This window comes from Penicillium robsamsonii, assembly GCF_028829455.1.
Source record: "Penicillium robsamsonii strain IBT 29466 chromosome Unknown utg000001l_segment0_segment0, whole genome shotgun sequence".
NCBI lineage: Eukaryota > Fungi > Ascomycota > Eurotiomycetes > Eurotiales > Aspergillaceae > Penicillium > Penicillium robsamsonii.
The window spans coordinates 6776296-6791083 of NW_026643219.1; the positions used below are offsets into that span (position 1 = coordinate 6776296).

Genomic DNA, 14788 nt, shown 5'->3' on the forward strand with positions numbered 1-14788 from the left:
TCAGATAAGTGCACGATAAGCTAATCCCGCAGGTCGTGTGGACTCTTAAGTGGCCTTTTACAGGTAGGCTTTTGGCCATAAGGCGATCTCCGGAGTCACGGCTACCCACGGCCCACTTTGTGTTGTCATGTTTGCACTATCTATACTCCGGACCTTTTAGGATACAATCAACACCTTTTCAATTTCTCTTCTTTGTGGAAATTTATATTACCTGGCTTTGAGCGACAATCCTATTATACTAGTTCTTTGTATGGCCTAGGCCAAGCTTCATACCCTGGAAGCAGGGTCAATAGGACCATAGGACCTGTGGCTTGGAAATAACAAACGTGTAAAGAAGCAACACAAGGAGTACGCTCGGGATTATACTTCTGCAATTGATCAAATGGGTCATTCTAGGTACTTCGGGACATGAGAGCTGTTATCCAGCCTAGACGAGTGACTTGCTCATGCTCATAGTTGAAGTCATGCTCCTCGGTGGTAGATATGAGGGAGTTAACATGTTCTATCACCAGCACAATGAGAAGCACAGCTCCTGAGAAATGAATTTCCCACGTTCAACATGTAATATTGTACAGTCTGGACTTCCAACATATCTATAGTTCAATCAAAGAGGTCACGTGCTTAGAAACCAGAAGATGAGCCCCCGCAGTTACCGCTCCAGAAGCCGCCCTGCCGCTGATTGGGTAAGTGATACAAACATTAGATTCTGCCCGTCATAACCCCCCGTGCTTGTATATGTCACTTCTCTTTTTCATTTCGACAACCACGCGCTTGCTAAGACAAAATGGCAACATGGATGTCTGACGAGGGTCTCGGGGCCAGGGAGTCAATCTCAGAAGCCCATATTGTGTGTATGCCATTTCCACCTCTGAGATCAAACGGCTAATAAAGTACCAGCTGGTCACCGAACTCTATAATCCAGCAAACCAACGGGACCCCGCGAGAATCAATGAGATTCAGACACGCCTCCAACAACTTCAGAAGGCCGAGAATGCATGGGCAATTGCTGATTCACTTCTGCAAAGTGAACACTCTGCTCATCATCGTTTCATGGGGGCCCTTACATTCACAGTGAAGATCAATGTCTCATGGTATGGTTAATCTGTTGAATCCGCGATATTTCGATCTCATCGTTATGCGACGAATAATTGCTGACGTCGGATATCATTAGGAATGAAATCAACCAAAATTCCGCCACCGAGATCATGCAGCACCTGACCAATCGCTTTGTTGCTTTGGTAACCAATGGTGAACAAGCAATGGTTGTGAGAAAGCTTGCCTCAAGCTTGGTCGCCATTTTCAAACATCCTGCCACACCATGGAAGCAAGCTGTTTGGCAGCTGGCTGCAAGCCTCGTCCACGGTGGATACGTATCCGAAGAACAATCACAAGTGGTGGATTTTCAGGAACGGATACTGCCCGCATTGAGCAAGAGTGGATCGGGTGCACTTCTATTTTTCTCAATTGCACTTGCCGAGGAGGCTCTCCGACTAGATTCTGAACCCCAAGATTCGACTGGAGATACCTCGGCCATCCAGCGAGCTATACACAACATTAAGGACGGTTTGCTACTGGTTCAATTTGTTCTTGGGGAGGTCATACAGCATGCAAAGGCAGCTGGGGATGATGCGGTTGATGTAGCACTAGCGGCTGAAGCCATGAATTCATGGAAGGTTAGTTAATCTCGGGCTCTGGTACTTCCGTCTTGAAGAGCACAATCGCTGATTTTGACTCTCACATTGCAGACATGGCTAGGCGTTCATGGAAATCGACAACGCTCCTCTGCTGAAGACGTCAATGCCTTGGCAGTACGATGTGGCCTGGCCGTCATTGAGACATTGAGAGTACCCAGCTTGAGTGAAAGTGCGGCTGCTATTTTGACCCAAGCCTTTGAAAGCCGGCGCTGGGCCTTTGATGACAACTCATTATGGCTTATTTCCGAAATCCTTGCCGATTCAATCGTAACAGTTCACATTGCTGCCGTGAGAAGCGGCGAAGAAGGAGTGGAAAGCATGTCGTTTGTTGACCTCTTGATTGCATATGTCTCGCACTTGCATTTAGATGTCTTCAGCGACCCTATGACACCACAAAATTCAGCAATTCTCACTCTTATCCACGGGATTTTCAAAACCCCTGGCTATGCTTCCATTGATGATCTTGGGACCCCACGTGTCTTGGAGTTCTGGAACGACATCGCAGAGAGTCTCCCCGATCAACTCGAAGAAGGAAGCCCTAGGTATGACTTGGTGAAGTCACATCTAGCCGAAGTTGTCTTGGGTCTTTCTAGCAAACTACTATATCCTAAGTCTGAAGATTTGGAAGATTGGGGCGAGGAAGAGCGGAGTGAATTTGGTGCCTTCCGTCATGAGGCCTGTGATTACTTACTTTCAGCATACCCCGTACTCGGTGTCGACCTAGTCACTGTCTTCCAGAGAAGCGCAACGTCGCACCTGGAAGGTCGGGACTGGCGTAATTTTGAGACTGCTATGTTCTGCATAGCTCAGCTCTCAGAAGCAGTGGATGAGAATGGCCACGCTGACCAGTGTCTCGACGCCATCTTTGGCAGCGATGCCTTTTCCCGGCTCTGCGCAGGTGGGGATACTGGAATACCACTCAAGGCTCGTCAGACCCTGGTGGATTCATTCGGAAAGTACGAATCATACTTTGAGCGTCACAGTTCATTACTCCCGAGTGTTTTGAACATCCTTTTCGAATCTCTTAACTTTGAATTGTGTGCGCAGGCGGCTTCTAGGTCTATATTGACACTTTCCAAGTCATGTGCTCGCGTCTTGACGTCCGATCTTCCTGCATTCTTAGATCAGCTAGACCAGTTCAGAAGCAAGCCGACGGCAACTGTCTCCACCATGCCCAAGGTTTTGGAAGGCATTGCGACCATCATTCAAAGTTTGCCTAGTGACCAGGAAAAGGTACAAACGCTGGAAAGGATTCTCGGCTTCTTTGTTCAGGAAGCTAACACAGCACGGGAAGAAGTCACCGGTCCTGCTCATGAATCTGGCCGTCTACGTGGACACCTTGTGCTGGGCTGCATTGCGAGTATCGGAAAAGGTCTTCGTTCCGAGAGCGAGGTCATCGATATCGAGCTTACCAAGGAAGGAAATCCCTACCCTCCATCATTCTGGAACTCTGGGCCAGGTGCCGAAGCCCAGCGTCTGATCATGGAGGCCATGAGACTTCTAATTGTCGGTTTTCCAGTGGACAGCAGCATCATTGAAGCAGCCTGCGACATTTTGAAAGCTGGCTACACTGAGCGGGCGGGGCCTTTTGTCTTCCCTCCCTCTATGACGGTGGACTTTATCAAGAGCTTCCCCCTCGGTATCTCCGGGACAGATGTCATCATGGCGACCGCCTCGTCATTTTTGGCATCTCACGCTCGGCATGCGATGAACATTCGCAGCGAGGCCGAGGCGCTCATTGATCATGTAGCCCAGCTCTTCTCTTCGATGCTCCAGAACCCGGATGTATACGACCCAGAGACTGCTAATGCCGGAATTGATTTCCTCGCGCGTCTTTTACCAAAGTATTACCCGATCTTGTTTACTCCCATAGAGTCAACCCTGAGCGCAGAGTCTCCCCTCGCTGTGCTTCTTCACTTCACACTTCATGTATTGACACGACCTGAACCACTTCCTCTTCGATCCGCTTCTGCATTCTGGGTTGCATTAATAGATCTCCGCGGCAGCTCTCCAGAAGAAATGAATATACTCGAATCAGTTCATCAAGAGTTTATTCCACGCTTGTGTTATACAATCATCCAGCAGATTGCAGGCCGATGCGCAAGATCAGACTTGGTCTCTCTGACTGATGCTCTACGACGCACTGTTTTCAAGAAGATGGTGTTGGCGCGCCCGGCTCTGAAGGCTGCGCTTGACTCTTTGAACGCCCAGGTCACAGATGCAAACGGGCAACAAGTGCCGCTTCTATCGGCACAAGACAAGTCGCGGTTCTTGGAGTCTCTCGCCATTGCTAGAGGTGGTCAGAAACCGTCTCTTGATCTTGTGCGTTCCTTCTGGTTGAAATGCCGTGGGATGAATTTCGATTATGCCCAGTAATGGAGCTTGCGTTGCTGGTACATGACCTGATGATTGGAGTTGATGGGTCCTGCAACTTCGGTGTTCATTTAGATATCCATTTGCATGACATGCACGGTGCAGCTTATTTAATCCTGGCTTGAGAGGTTCTATTTACGTTCGTCTGAGCGCCATAATTGAGGTTTTTTTTCCACATTATTGATGTTCAGTCGCCGTGCGTACAAAAATGAACCCTATGGTCCAATAGGTATAAACCAACGTCTATGCCCATTTCCAGGTAAGATGTGACCTAATAGGTAGAACCCCGGCCAAGTCATATGCTGGATCTGAATAAAGCCAAAACGAAAAAGGAAAAAGAGATCAAAAGATCCAAATCGTGTCGCATTCGAAGTGAGACCCGGTTAATGCGAGTTTGCACATCCGTTTCAACTCGGTGATATTCTTTCCCCGGCATACATCAAATGGGGTATTCTTCTTCCTATAATCAGTTCTAATTTCTCCAAATATTTTCAGACATCATATATTTGGACTCATCCAGCTCTTAAATCTTGCATAGATCGTGAAAGATATAGGTTACTAATTAAATGTCATTGCAATAGTTGCTACCAAGTCAAGAATCATCCAATTCAAGTGAGAATTGAGCTACAACAGCAAATCGAGCAGTACTATACTCAGTAAATCTATATGAAAGAATAGCCCCACTTGTGACCCACTGACCTTATTTGTGAAACGAGTAGACTACATCTTGCTTTGACCGTTGAAGATGGTGTAGCATATACATGGGAAGTTGGTACGGAGTGCTTTTCCTAGATCCTATACTCTCCAATAACACCGAGAAGAGGAAATATAAAAAAACCCCCCAATTTTTAAAAAGCGCATCTAAAAGACATCGCAGTAGTATCTTGAACATAACGTCTCTAATATCGCCTCGAGCTAACTAGATATTCAAACGTTGGAATTATCCAAGCCTTGCACCATTACGCACAGTAGCCACATACGCAGCCAGCTATTCTTGTAGATAGTACGTACAATTTGAACATGATATACAAAAATCGAATGGCAGAACAAACAACAATATTGTTTTCTGCGAATGGAAGCATAAATAAAATACTTCCCAATGACTCTTCCCCGTAATTCCCCGTTAACAGCCCGTCGGAGTACGGAGACGTATTAGGCGCATGAGGATGACAGCCGAAGCCTTGATTGGCTTCGGCTCGAATCTTCCCCAAACTCTAATCCGTCGGCGCGGGTAGCCTATCGGGTGGCAGGGAGTTTAATCTATATGCATTGCAGTTTTGCGACGGAATAGTCCTTCAAATGTTCTTGGCGACTTTGATGAGGTATTGTCTTATTCTAATATTGCAGTCCCGTGTAACAGAGTGATATTGCCGTTTTGTCACAGAAGCAGTATAATGGGAAGCGAAATGTATCAGATTGTATAATGTATATGTCACGTTAGACATCTACTCATGGCTCATGTACAACAAATTTTTAGGATATAACAATCATCAAGGCTGAAACAAACAGAAAAGCATATCTACCAACCCCGACCAGCCAACTTATCAGCCTCGGGCAATTGCTTCACATTGATACCAACCATAGCCTCACCAAGACCCTGGCTGACCTCAGCAAGCACCTTGGGATCCTTGAAGTGAGTAACAGCCTGGACGATAGCACGGGCACGCTTCTTAGCATCACCAGACTTGAAGATACCAGAGCCAACAAAGACACCATCGCAGCCCAGCTGCATCATAAGCGCCGCATCGGCAGGGGTGGCAACACCACCCGCAGCGAAGTTAACAACGGGCAGACGGCCGAGCTCAGCGGCCTGGCGAACAAGCTCGTAAGGAGCCTCGATCTCACGGGCAAACGCGCGCAGCTCAGGCTCGGGGTCCTGGCTAGCGAGGAGGATACCACGGGCACGGGCGATCTGCGCATTGACAGTGCGCATGTGCTTAACGGCCTCGACGACATCACCGGTACCGGCCTCGCCCTTGGTGCGGATCATAGCAGCGCCTTCGGAGATGCGACGCAGGGCCTCACCGAGGTTGCGACAGCCGCAGACGAAGGGAACCTTGTAACCGTGCTTGGTGACATGGTAGACATCGTCAGCGGGGGTGAGGACCTCGGACTCGTCAATGTAGTCAACGCCAATGGCTTCCAAGATCTATAGGTCGGTGATTGTTAGTGATATTTTTACTTTTTGTTGCCTCCCCCGCCACCGGGAGATCTCCGTTCCCCCCCCTTCATCTACCGGTCTACCCCTCCCCCGCATGGAGATAATTGTCATTGTCACATACCTGGCATTCAACAAAGTGTCCGATACGGGCCTTGGCCATGACGGGAATAGTTACGGCTTCCATGATCTCCTTGATCATGCTGGGGTCGGACATGCGGGCGACGCCACCCTCGACGCGGATATCAGCGGGGACACGCTCGAGGGCCATGACGGCAGCGGCACCGGCTTCCTCGGCGATGCGGGCCTGGTGGACGGGTCTGTTAGTTTTCTATCCTGAATAGTATCAATGCCTTGTCAAATGCATCATACCTGCTCGGCGTTCACGACGTCCATAATAACGCCACCCTTCAGCATCTGGGCGAGACCGGCCTTGACAGTGAAGTCATTGCCGGTGGTTCCGTTTGCAGCCATTGTGAATTATTTGATAGCTAAAAGAAAGAGAATATGAACAGAAGTAAAGGGAATTGAAGTGAATAAGAATGAAAAGAAAAAAGGTTCCAAGAGTGAGTCAGTAAGAAATACACTTTTCCCCAAAGTTACTTGCCTTAGGCCAATCACACCTCCCTGGACTGTTTCCGTTTCCCGAGGAGATCCATCCGGTGAAGAACTGCGAGGTATTGGAGCCTTGTTCCTCGGAACGTTTCTCTTAGTCACCTGGTTACATTTGGCCCTGGACCTTGACCTGAGCCCTTTGAGCCCCTGAGCCCTTATTAAATTAACTCAACTGCCTAATTCAGTAGGCGAGATGGCTTTTTATTGGCAGCGAAGGCAAAGGCAGAGAATTAGATTGTCAAGATCCATTCCAAGTTTGGTGACTCATCCCTATTAAACTTTCCCCTATTTTGGCAGGAGAGTTGCTTCATAGCTGGCCTATATCTTGGAAATATAATCTCGAGTTTGCACCGTGCAAATTTCTATACATTGTACACGTACGAGGGTCCCGAGATGCTACATTGCTACATGTCCTAATCTAGCATTCTACAACATACGTATTCTAAATGCCTATACATCTCCCGGTCACAATACACACATGTAATTATCACGAATCTAAGTGAAATTAGACTGGAAAATAAGAAAAGAGAACCCCCAACTTCAAAAAAAGAGCCTCAATCCTTCAGGGTCCATGGATGAGCTCATATATGACGTCAACTGTTATCCCTTATCGGCAATCCAAGCTCATCTCCAACAAACCCATTCAAATCCGACTCTTCAACTCCCTCAATTGCAAGATAGATAAGCAAAATACACACAATGTCATTCAGATTGTTTACCCACCAGCCTGCCACCCTTCTCCGTCTGGGTCTAGGCGTCGGGCTCGGTCTCTCCGCCGCGACCATGCACCCCTTGTCACCCTTCCGCGCCGTCCCAATGAAATGCGAATACGCCGTGCCCCAGAAAACTGACTTCAGCAATGATTCAGGGTGGGCTATTAACCCCGCCAAATCTGTGGGACAGAAGGAGAGCCCCCGCGGGCGGAATGGCTTGTTGAACGCGGAGACCATGCGCCAGGTCAGTTTGGGAAGTGTGTTGGGGCTTGTCGCTGGGGTTGGATTGAGGGCGTTTTCGAAGGCTTTGGTTGTTATTTTGGGTATGGGGGTCGTTCTTATTGAGGTATGTATAAGATTCTACCAGGGACTTGAGATTGGACTTTCCATTGGCTTTTTCTGACGTTTATGGATGGGTTATGTATGTGACGGTACGCTGATGCTTCTTCTCGTAGTACGCCGCGTCCAAAGGGTACAATATTCTTCCGATCAACCGGATTCAGAAATACGTGAAGCGCGTTGACTTGCGTCGCGCTATGACTGAAAAACGGCCGTTCAAGATGAGTTTCGGTGCTGTGATGGCGATGGCGGCGTTTGCGAATTTCTAGGCTACACCTGTTTGGTTAGACGGAGATCTAATGCTACTTGTACATACTCGCGAACAATGCCAAGTGGGTAATTTGGGCTGCTGGGCCCCTCGATAAAAATTGGTAAACATGTTCATTCGTACAGGGGTATCATGAGTCTTGATCTATTCCACGCCAAATATAAGGGGGAATCTACGCTACCCCAGCACCAGATCCTCTAGCACGCCCTCCAATTCATCGCGGGACAGTGGTACACCCAGTATCTCCATGCCGCTTGCATCCATGCGCGAAGTGATCATCTGGTGGTCATGGAACTCCTTCAACAGGGTACGGAACATCATCTCCGATGAAGCGACAAACTCCTCCGTTGCCTTCTGGTAAAGCAGACGGAATTCGATGCCAGTTTCATCGCCAGCCCTGCCGCCGCCCTCTTCCGCGCCTTCGTCGTCTGATTGGTGGCCGTCGTCCAGTAGAGTGATTAGTTCTGTCAGCAGGAGGCGGTACAAGTTGCGTGCATTCTCGGGAAGACTCTTGAGCACAAAGCCCACGCCATCTTTCCCGCCGACGCGGCGGCCCTTGCGTCCAAGGAGAGCGTTGACCTCCTCGACAACGTCGGCCTCCGCTGTGAACGGTAGGAATGTTGTACAGTCATGAAAGACAAAATTGAGCTGATCACGCAGACTGATATCCCACATGACCGGGAAGTTAGGTGTATCGGCTGTGGCTAGGAGACGGATGAGCGGTGTTGCAGCCAGACGGGCGAGGAGCGCTTGGTTGGCTGCGCGGCGGAGAGGCGGGGCATCGATAGAGTTGATTAAAACGGTGACCGGCTCTTCATGCGACTTGAGCGCAGATTGTAGCAGCTCAAGGACCTCGGTTGGCTGTGCACCAAGCTTGGATGGCGCATCATCCCCCATTACAGCTGTAACGATCGTGGCGAAGATTGATCGGATGGAGATACCAGGGGTGTAACCATTGACCATTACAATAGTTGGAGTCGTAGTGGCTGATAAGCGGTGGTTGTAAATCCACTCGGCGAATTCGTCCATCAGCTTGAGCTTGGAGCCGTAGCCGAATAGGCAGATGTTGAAACCTTCATCGAACTCGAATGCCCATTGCGGGAAAGATCGGTGATGTAAAGATTGCAAGTATTCCTTCTCTTCCTTGCACGGATCTTCATACTGTCCAAGCTTCTCGAAATATTCCTCATGCGTTAACAACGGTACTTTGTTGAGAGTGGCATTTGATGTCTTAACAGGACCGGCGCGGTTCTGGAAGAAGTATCGTTCGTGTGCAGGGAGCTCGCCTTCCGGTGTCGGGGAACGCTTATTTCGCGCACCTTTCGGTCGTCCTGCACGGCGCTTTGGCTGTTTTACTCCCTTTTCTAAGGCCTCTTCTGCACCTTCAGGTTCTATGCTCTCCGCCAGAGACTGACCCGCCTTCTCCGTATCTGGCTCATCTCCATGTAAGATTTCTTCCGCGAGTCGCTCTGACCCATCCCAAGCTGCATCTTCATCTTGCTCGAATAGCACTCGTGCGCTCTTCTTCCGCGCAGACCGATCTGCATTCTTAACTCGAGATGGAGTGGCTGCGAGTGCGGATTTGGGCTTGGTAGGCGTAGCGAACAAGCCACGAGCCTTGGATTTTTGGGTGGGCGTTTTCAGCCCAGACTGTTGCAATGGCGTCGCGGAGACACCGTTGGCCTTTTTGGGTGTTGATTGACCCCGTTCTGATGGGGGAATCTCGTAGGAGGCATCATCGTTCGGGAGTGCGGCGTTGGGCGCGAGGCCATTCAAGGCGCCATTGGATTGTTCTAGGGCTGTACGTCGTCTTTTCGGTGTCGAAACAGGCGGCTGATCGCCGGCGTCTGAGAGCTTACGCTTCATAACGATCTAGTCAGATTACAGTCACGTAGACGTGAAGGAGAAAGGAAGCGACAGTACCATCAGATCCGGAGAATGTGCAAAGGGTCGGGAAGCAAGGGGCTTCCAAGGTTGATAAATTCGAGATCTCGTAATTTCAGAAAGCTGCAGGTCTGACACTGGAATGTAAAAGTATTGAGGGCTTAATTGGATCCCGAGTTGCTTGAAGGAAATAAATTGGAGCGGATGGGTTTCTCCGACTCCGCGTCTCCAGGTATAACGGCGATTGTCGACTACCCTTTCAACACAATTGTCGATATTTTACCTTTATTCTCGTCTGCGTCAACTCTGGTCTTTTTAGTTGTGAATTTATATGAAAGTCTCAAATGATTTTTACATCCCGATGGGCTTGACGCAGGAAGTCGCGCAAGTCAGGTGAACAACTCACTGATAAGACCTAAATGCCAATATTCTATTCCAATTGTCTATACTCCATACGTAGTACTTAAGAAGCAAGAAGCCATAATTCCCAGCAAGATACCTCAATTGGTGGACTCTTACAGCGCAATTAGTTGCCGAGTGGGGAGCTCCCGAGACCGGCTACTTTTCTTTTTTCCCTTGACTCACGCGATTTGACTCAGAGGATCACCACTTATAAAGAGTGGCTACTAGTCTAGCAATTGTCCTGGACAAGACTCACATATGATTCCAGCAACTCAATCCGCCAGCATGGCCACCTCCCTCGCCCGCATGCTCAAGGGCCAAGTCCGATGCTACTCCGCACCGCTGGACATGGCCATTCCGGCCTCCAAACAGCGCTACATCCCCACGACTGGCTCCTACCCCAAGGGCTTCCGGGTATCCGGTACTCATGTGGGCGTCAAGGCCTCCAATACGCGCTTCCCGGATCTGGCATTGATCGCCTCCGATACACCATGCTCGGCCGCCGCAGTGTTCACAACCAACAAGTTCCAGGCTGCGCCAGTGCAAGTCAGCAGGAAGACCCTGCAAAGCCGCAAAGGCAATGGAATCCGCGCTGTCGTGATCAACTCAGGATGCGCCAATGCCGTCACCGGCAAGGGCGGCCTAGAGGACGCCGTGCAGATGGGAAGAAAAGTAGATGAGTGCAGCGGTGTCGAGAACGACAGCTCACTTGTGATGAGCACCGGCGTTATTGGACAGCGGTAGGTCACTTCTACTCAATTGAATAACCAACCCCAAAAAATCACCCATAACTAACCAAACAAACCACCCACCAGGCTCCCGATCTCCAAGATCCTCGACCGCATCCCAACAGCGCACTCAACCCTCGCATCCACACACGAGGCCTGGCTCACCACAGCCCGCGCAATCTGCACAACAGACACCTTCCCCAAGCTCATTTCGCGCACCTTCACCCTCCCCTCCTCCCCAGACCGCACCTACAGCCTCGCAGGTATGACCAAAGGCGCCGGCATGATCCACCCGAACATGGCGACGCTTCTCGGCGTTCTCTGCACTGATGCAGCGGTCGAGCCCGCGGCGCTGCAATCGATCCTGAAACACGCCGTGTCGCGATCCTTCAACTCGATCTCCATTGACGGCGACACCAGCACGAACGACACAATCGCTGTGCTGGCGAACGGCGCTGCAGGCGGCGAGACTGTGCGCGCGCCGGCCGCGTCTGCCAGTGCCGACTACACCGCGCTGCAGGGCGTTGTGACTGATTTCGCGCAGGAGCTGTCGCAGCTGGTCGTGCGGGACGGCGAGGGCGCTACTAAGTTTGTTACTGTGCGCGTGCGCAACTCACCCGATTATGAGTCTGGGCGACAAATTGCTTCGACTATTGCACGCTCGCCGTTGGTTAAGACTGCTCTCTACGGCAAGGATGCTAACTGGGGCCGAATTCTTTGTGCGGTGGGTTATACGCAGGGTGTTGCCGAGGGAACTATTGTTCCTGAGCGCACTTCTGTTAGCTTCCGTCCAGTCGATGGAAGTGAGATTCTGAAGTTGTTGGTTAATGGTGAGCCTGAGGCTGTTGATGAGAAGCGGGCTGCTGCTATTCTGCAGAATGAGGATCTTGAGATCGAGGTTGACCTTGGTGGTGGTGAACAGGGGGCTGCTGGGTGTGGTGGTGAGGATGCTGTTTATTGGTTCTGTGACTTCAGTCACGAGTATGTGACTATCAACGGTGATTACCGCACTTGAAAGAGATGTATCTTAGCGGTAGTGGAAACTGATGAACCGAGGAAGTCATTTCGGGATTAAAGGCCTTTTGAGGGCGAGGATGTCCTGTTACGACGAGGAACTGTTGAAATAACTATTACTAGGAACAGGTTAGGATCATGGCAGGTTGAATATATGATTTTGGTTTTTCTAGACACATATGGTTACAAGACCCTAAACAGGGTACTTTTCATCGCTGAGCACCGTCTATGGAGTAATATTAGACCCATATTCCTTTACACATTGACGACATAGGACGATAACATATTGTGTCAACGTGCAGAGGCCCCCGGAGAGGGGAGCTCGGATGTTCATCGGCAGGTTAATCAACCTGCACGACTGAATACCAAGCGGTATAGTTCCAATTCAACCAAACAGACAGCGCCGATCCATTCACCCAAAAAGTATAAATAAGAGCGGACAGTAAAAAAAAGACAGAAAAGTAAACAGAGAGGTTTCAAAGGACCGGTGTGATCCTATGCCATGCTACTCGTGAAGATACGGGCAGTCTCGTTTAGCTGCCGGGGACGAGGCCCTTGAGGCCAGCGCCAATGTCACCCTCGCGGGCGGCAATTTCGAAGTAACCATAGATGATGCTGTATTGAGTTATTAGCTGAGATGAACACGATTGAGAAATCAGGAAAATCACTTACGTAACGGCAAGAAGAATACCAGTACCGCTGCCCAGAGCACCCATAAGGTCGGAGGCGACAGACAGACCACCAATGCAGGCACCACCGAAAGCAGCGGCAGTAGGGATAACGCGCTTCAGCTCCTTGTACATGCTCTGCTCACGGTGACCAGACATGACGAGACCCTGATCCTTGAGCTGCTTGGCAACGTCACGGGGAGCGGAGCCGGAAACCTCAATCCAGGTCTTGGAGAAGAGGGCGCAGGCGACAAGCATGAAGGTGATGTAGACAGCGGTGTGGATGGGGTCAAGAAGAGCCTCTTTGAAGTTGAGAGGAGGGGACATGTAGTAAGCAATACCCGAGGCGGCGTAAAGCTGAGCAGATCCCTCACGGGGCTCCCAAACTCCGAGAAGCTGGACCAGGATGTTCTCAGAGAAGCGGGAGTACAGCATCTGACTGATAAGGAAGATGTTGGAGCACAGAGCGGACTGGAGCATGATGGGCATGTTGGAGGTGTAGAAGAGGCGAACGGGGTATGAGCCGCGCATGCCACGCTGGCGGGAAGACTTGACGGGGATCTCAACACGGAAGCCCTGCAGGTAGATGACAGCGGCGAAGACAAGAAGAGTAGCCAAGAGGTTCATAACGTTGGGCAGGTTCTGGCGGTAGAACGCCTCGTACAGGGCGCGCTGCTTATCGGGCCAGGTTAGGAGAAGGTGGAACAGAGCGATGATAGCACCCTCGAACTCGGGGCCACGGCCGGTGTTGATGGTCGTGGGGGAGAACGCCTTCCAGACAATGGACTCGCAAATGTTTGTGGCAATGAAGAGGGAGATACCGCTGCCCAGACCGTAGCCCTTCTGGAGGAGCTCGTCAAGCAGAATAACAACAAGACCAGCCACAACCAGCTGGACAATGAGGAGAACACAGATACCGGCACCAAGGTCACTGGGCTGGCCGTAGAGACCAGTCAGGACGTAGACACAGGCCTGGCCGAAGGAGAGAATAATGGCGAAGAGCTTCTGGGCGGTCTGGTAGAGCTCGCGGTCGGTCTTCAGGTCGAGGTTGACATCAATGAGGTGGGTACCAGCAAGGAGCTGGAGAACAAGGTGTGTCAATACAATTATCGCGAATAATTATAGGAGAGTGTTCTAGAATCGCATACCTGGAAGACCATGCCGGAGGAGATAATAGGGGTGATACCCAGTTCCATCAGAGTACCCCGGTTACTGGCCAGCATCATACGGAGCCAGTACAGGGGGTCCGAAGTGTCGGAGGAGACAATGCCGTAAAGAGGCATCTGACTCATGACCAAGAAGATCATCAAAGTCAACTGCAACATAATTCCATTAGAATTCAAGCCGACTTCGCGCGGAGATAGGAGATCCGGGGCGACATACACCAGTCCACATCAACTTCTGGTTGAAGGGCACCTTGGTCTCAGGCGCTGCCACCTCCGGGAGGAGGGGCGTAAAGGGCTTGATCAAGTCAAGGAAGCGTACTAAGTTCCTCCATCAGCATTTGACGATCAATTGAGGGCGATTCGAAACGGATTGTCGCGACGTGCGAGACGACGGTTCGGGGGACTCACGGCCGCTCATGGTGGCTATCTTCCTCCCAATCCGTTAAAGAAGTAAAGAAAGCTGGAGTCGAAAACCAGCTAAAGGAATGGAAGTGAAATATTAAGAGAAATAAAACAAAAAGGAGAAAAAGTGAAGTTGTTGAGAAGATGGGGGAGGAGGAGGGAAGAAGAAGACAGAAGTTCGCTGGCCACTTTTCGCTTCCGCGCTAATTAAGGCCACTTGGTCTTCGCCGCAACAACCAACTTGGTGAGTCAACCAAAAAGGTAACTGGATATTTGAAGATAACTGCACTGATATGAGCTCCAATTCAATTCTCCGGACTTTTTTACTTGCTAACCTTTTCAAGTTCGATGTGTTGTGCACCCC

General features: G+C 50.2%; 6 protein-coding genes across 6 annotated transcripts; 3 read left to right on the forward strand and 3 right to left on the reverse strand.

Annotated features, from left to right (window-relative positions):
* Positions 1-784: 784 nt before the first annotated feature.
* Positions 785-4070, forward strand: N7447_002622 (putative importin 13; the record flags this gene model as incomplete). Its single annotated transcript, XM_057226897.1, has 4 exons — positions 785-847; positions 898-1091; positions 1172-1673; positions 1746-4070. The coding sequence occupies 4 exons, from the start codon at positions 785-787 to the stop codon at positions 4068-4070; spliced, it is 3084 nt and encodes a 1027-aa protein (XP_057090913.1).
* Positions 4071-5586: 1516 nt separating this feature from the next.
* Positions 5587-6699, reverse strand: N7447_002623 (pyridoxal 5'-phosphate synthase subunit PdxS; the record flags this gene model as incomplete). The annotated part of the gene is made up of 3 exons (XM_057226898.1): positions 5587-6216; positions 6350-6532; positions 6598-6699. 3 exons carry the CDS (start codon positions 6697-6699, stop codon positions 5587-5589), a joined length of 915 nt encoding a protein of 304 aa, XP_057090914.1.
* An 840-nt stretch (positions 6700-7539) lies between these two features.
* On the forward strand, positions 7540-8161 carry N7447_002624 (uncharacterized protein; the record flags this gene model as incomplete). The annotated part of the gene is made up of 2 exons (XM_057226899.1): positions 7540-7899; positions 8009-8161. The coding sequence occupies 2 exons, from the start codon at positions 7540-7542 to the stop codon at positions 8159-8161; spliced, it is 513 nt and encodes a 170-aa protein (XP_057090915.1).
* Positions 8162-8337: 176 nt separating this feature from the next.
* Positions 8338-10026, reverse strand: N7447_002625 (origin recognition complex subunit 2; the record flags this gene model as incomplete). Its single annotated transcript, XM_057226900.1, has 1 exon — positions 8338-10026. The coding sequence occupies one exon, from the start codon at positions 10024-10026 to the stop codon at positions 8338-8340; it is 1689 nt and encodes a 562-aa protein (XP_057090916.1).
* Positions 10027-10731: 705 nt separating this feature from the next.
* On the forward strand, positions 10732-12189 carry N7447_002626 (bifunctional ornithine acetyltransferase/N-acetylglutamate synthase; the record flags this gene model as incomplete). The annotated part of the gene is made up of 2 exons (XM_057226901.1): positions 10732-11186; positions 11262-12189. 2 exons carry the CDS (start codon positions 10732-10734, stop codon positions 12187-12189), a joined length of 1383 nt encoding a protein of 460 aa, XP_057090917.1.
* A 532-nt stretch (positions 12190-12721) lies between these two features.
* Positions 12722-14440, reverse strand: N7447_002627 (translocon subunit SEC61; the record flags this gene model as incomplete). The annotated part of the gene is made up of 5 exons (XM_057226902.1): positions 12722-12803; positions 12861-13936; positions 14005-14172; positions 14240-14340; positions 14431-14440. 5 exons carry the CDS (start codon positions 14438-14440, stop codon positions 12722-12724), a joined length of 1437 nt encoding a protein of 478 aa, XP_057090918.1.
* Between the last annotated feature and the right edge of the window lie 348 nt (positions 14441-14788).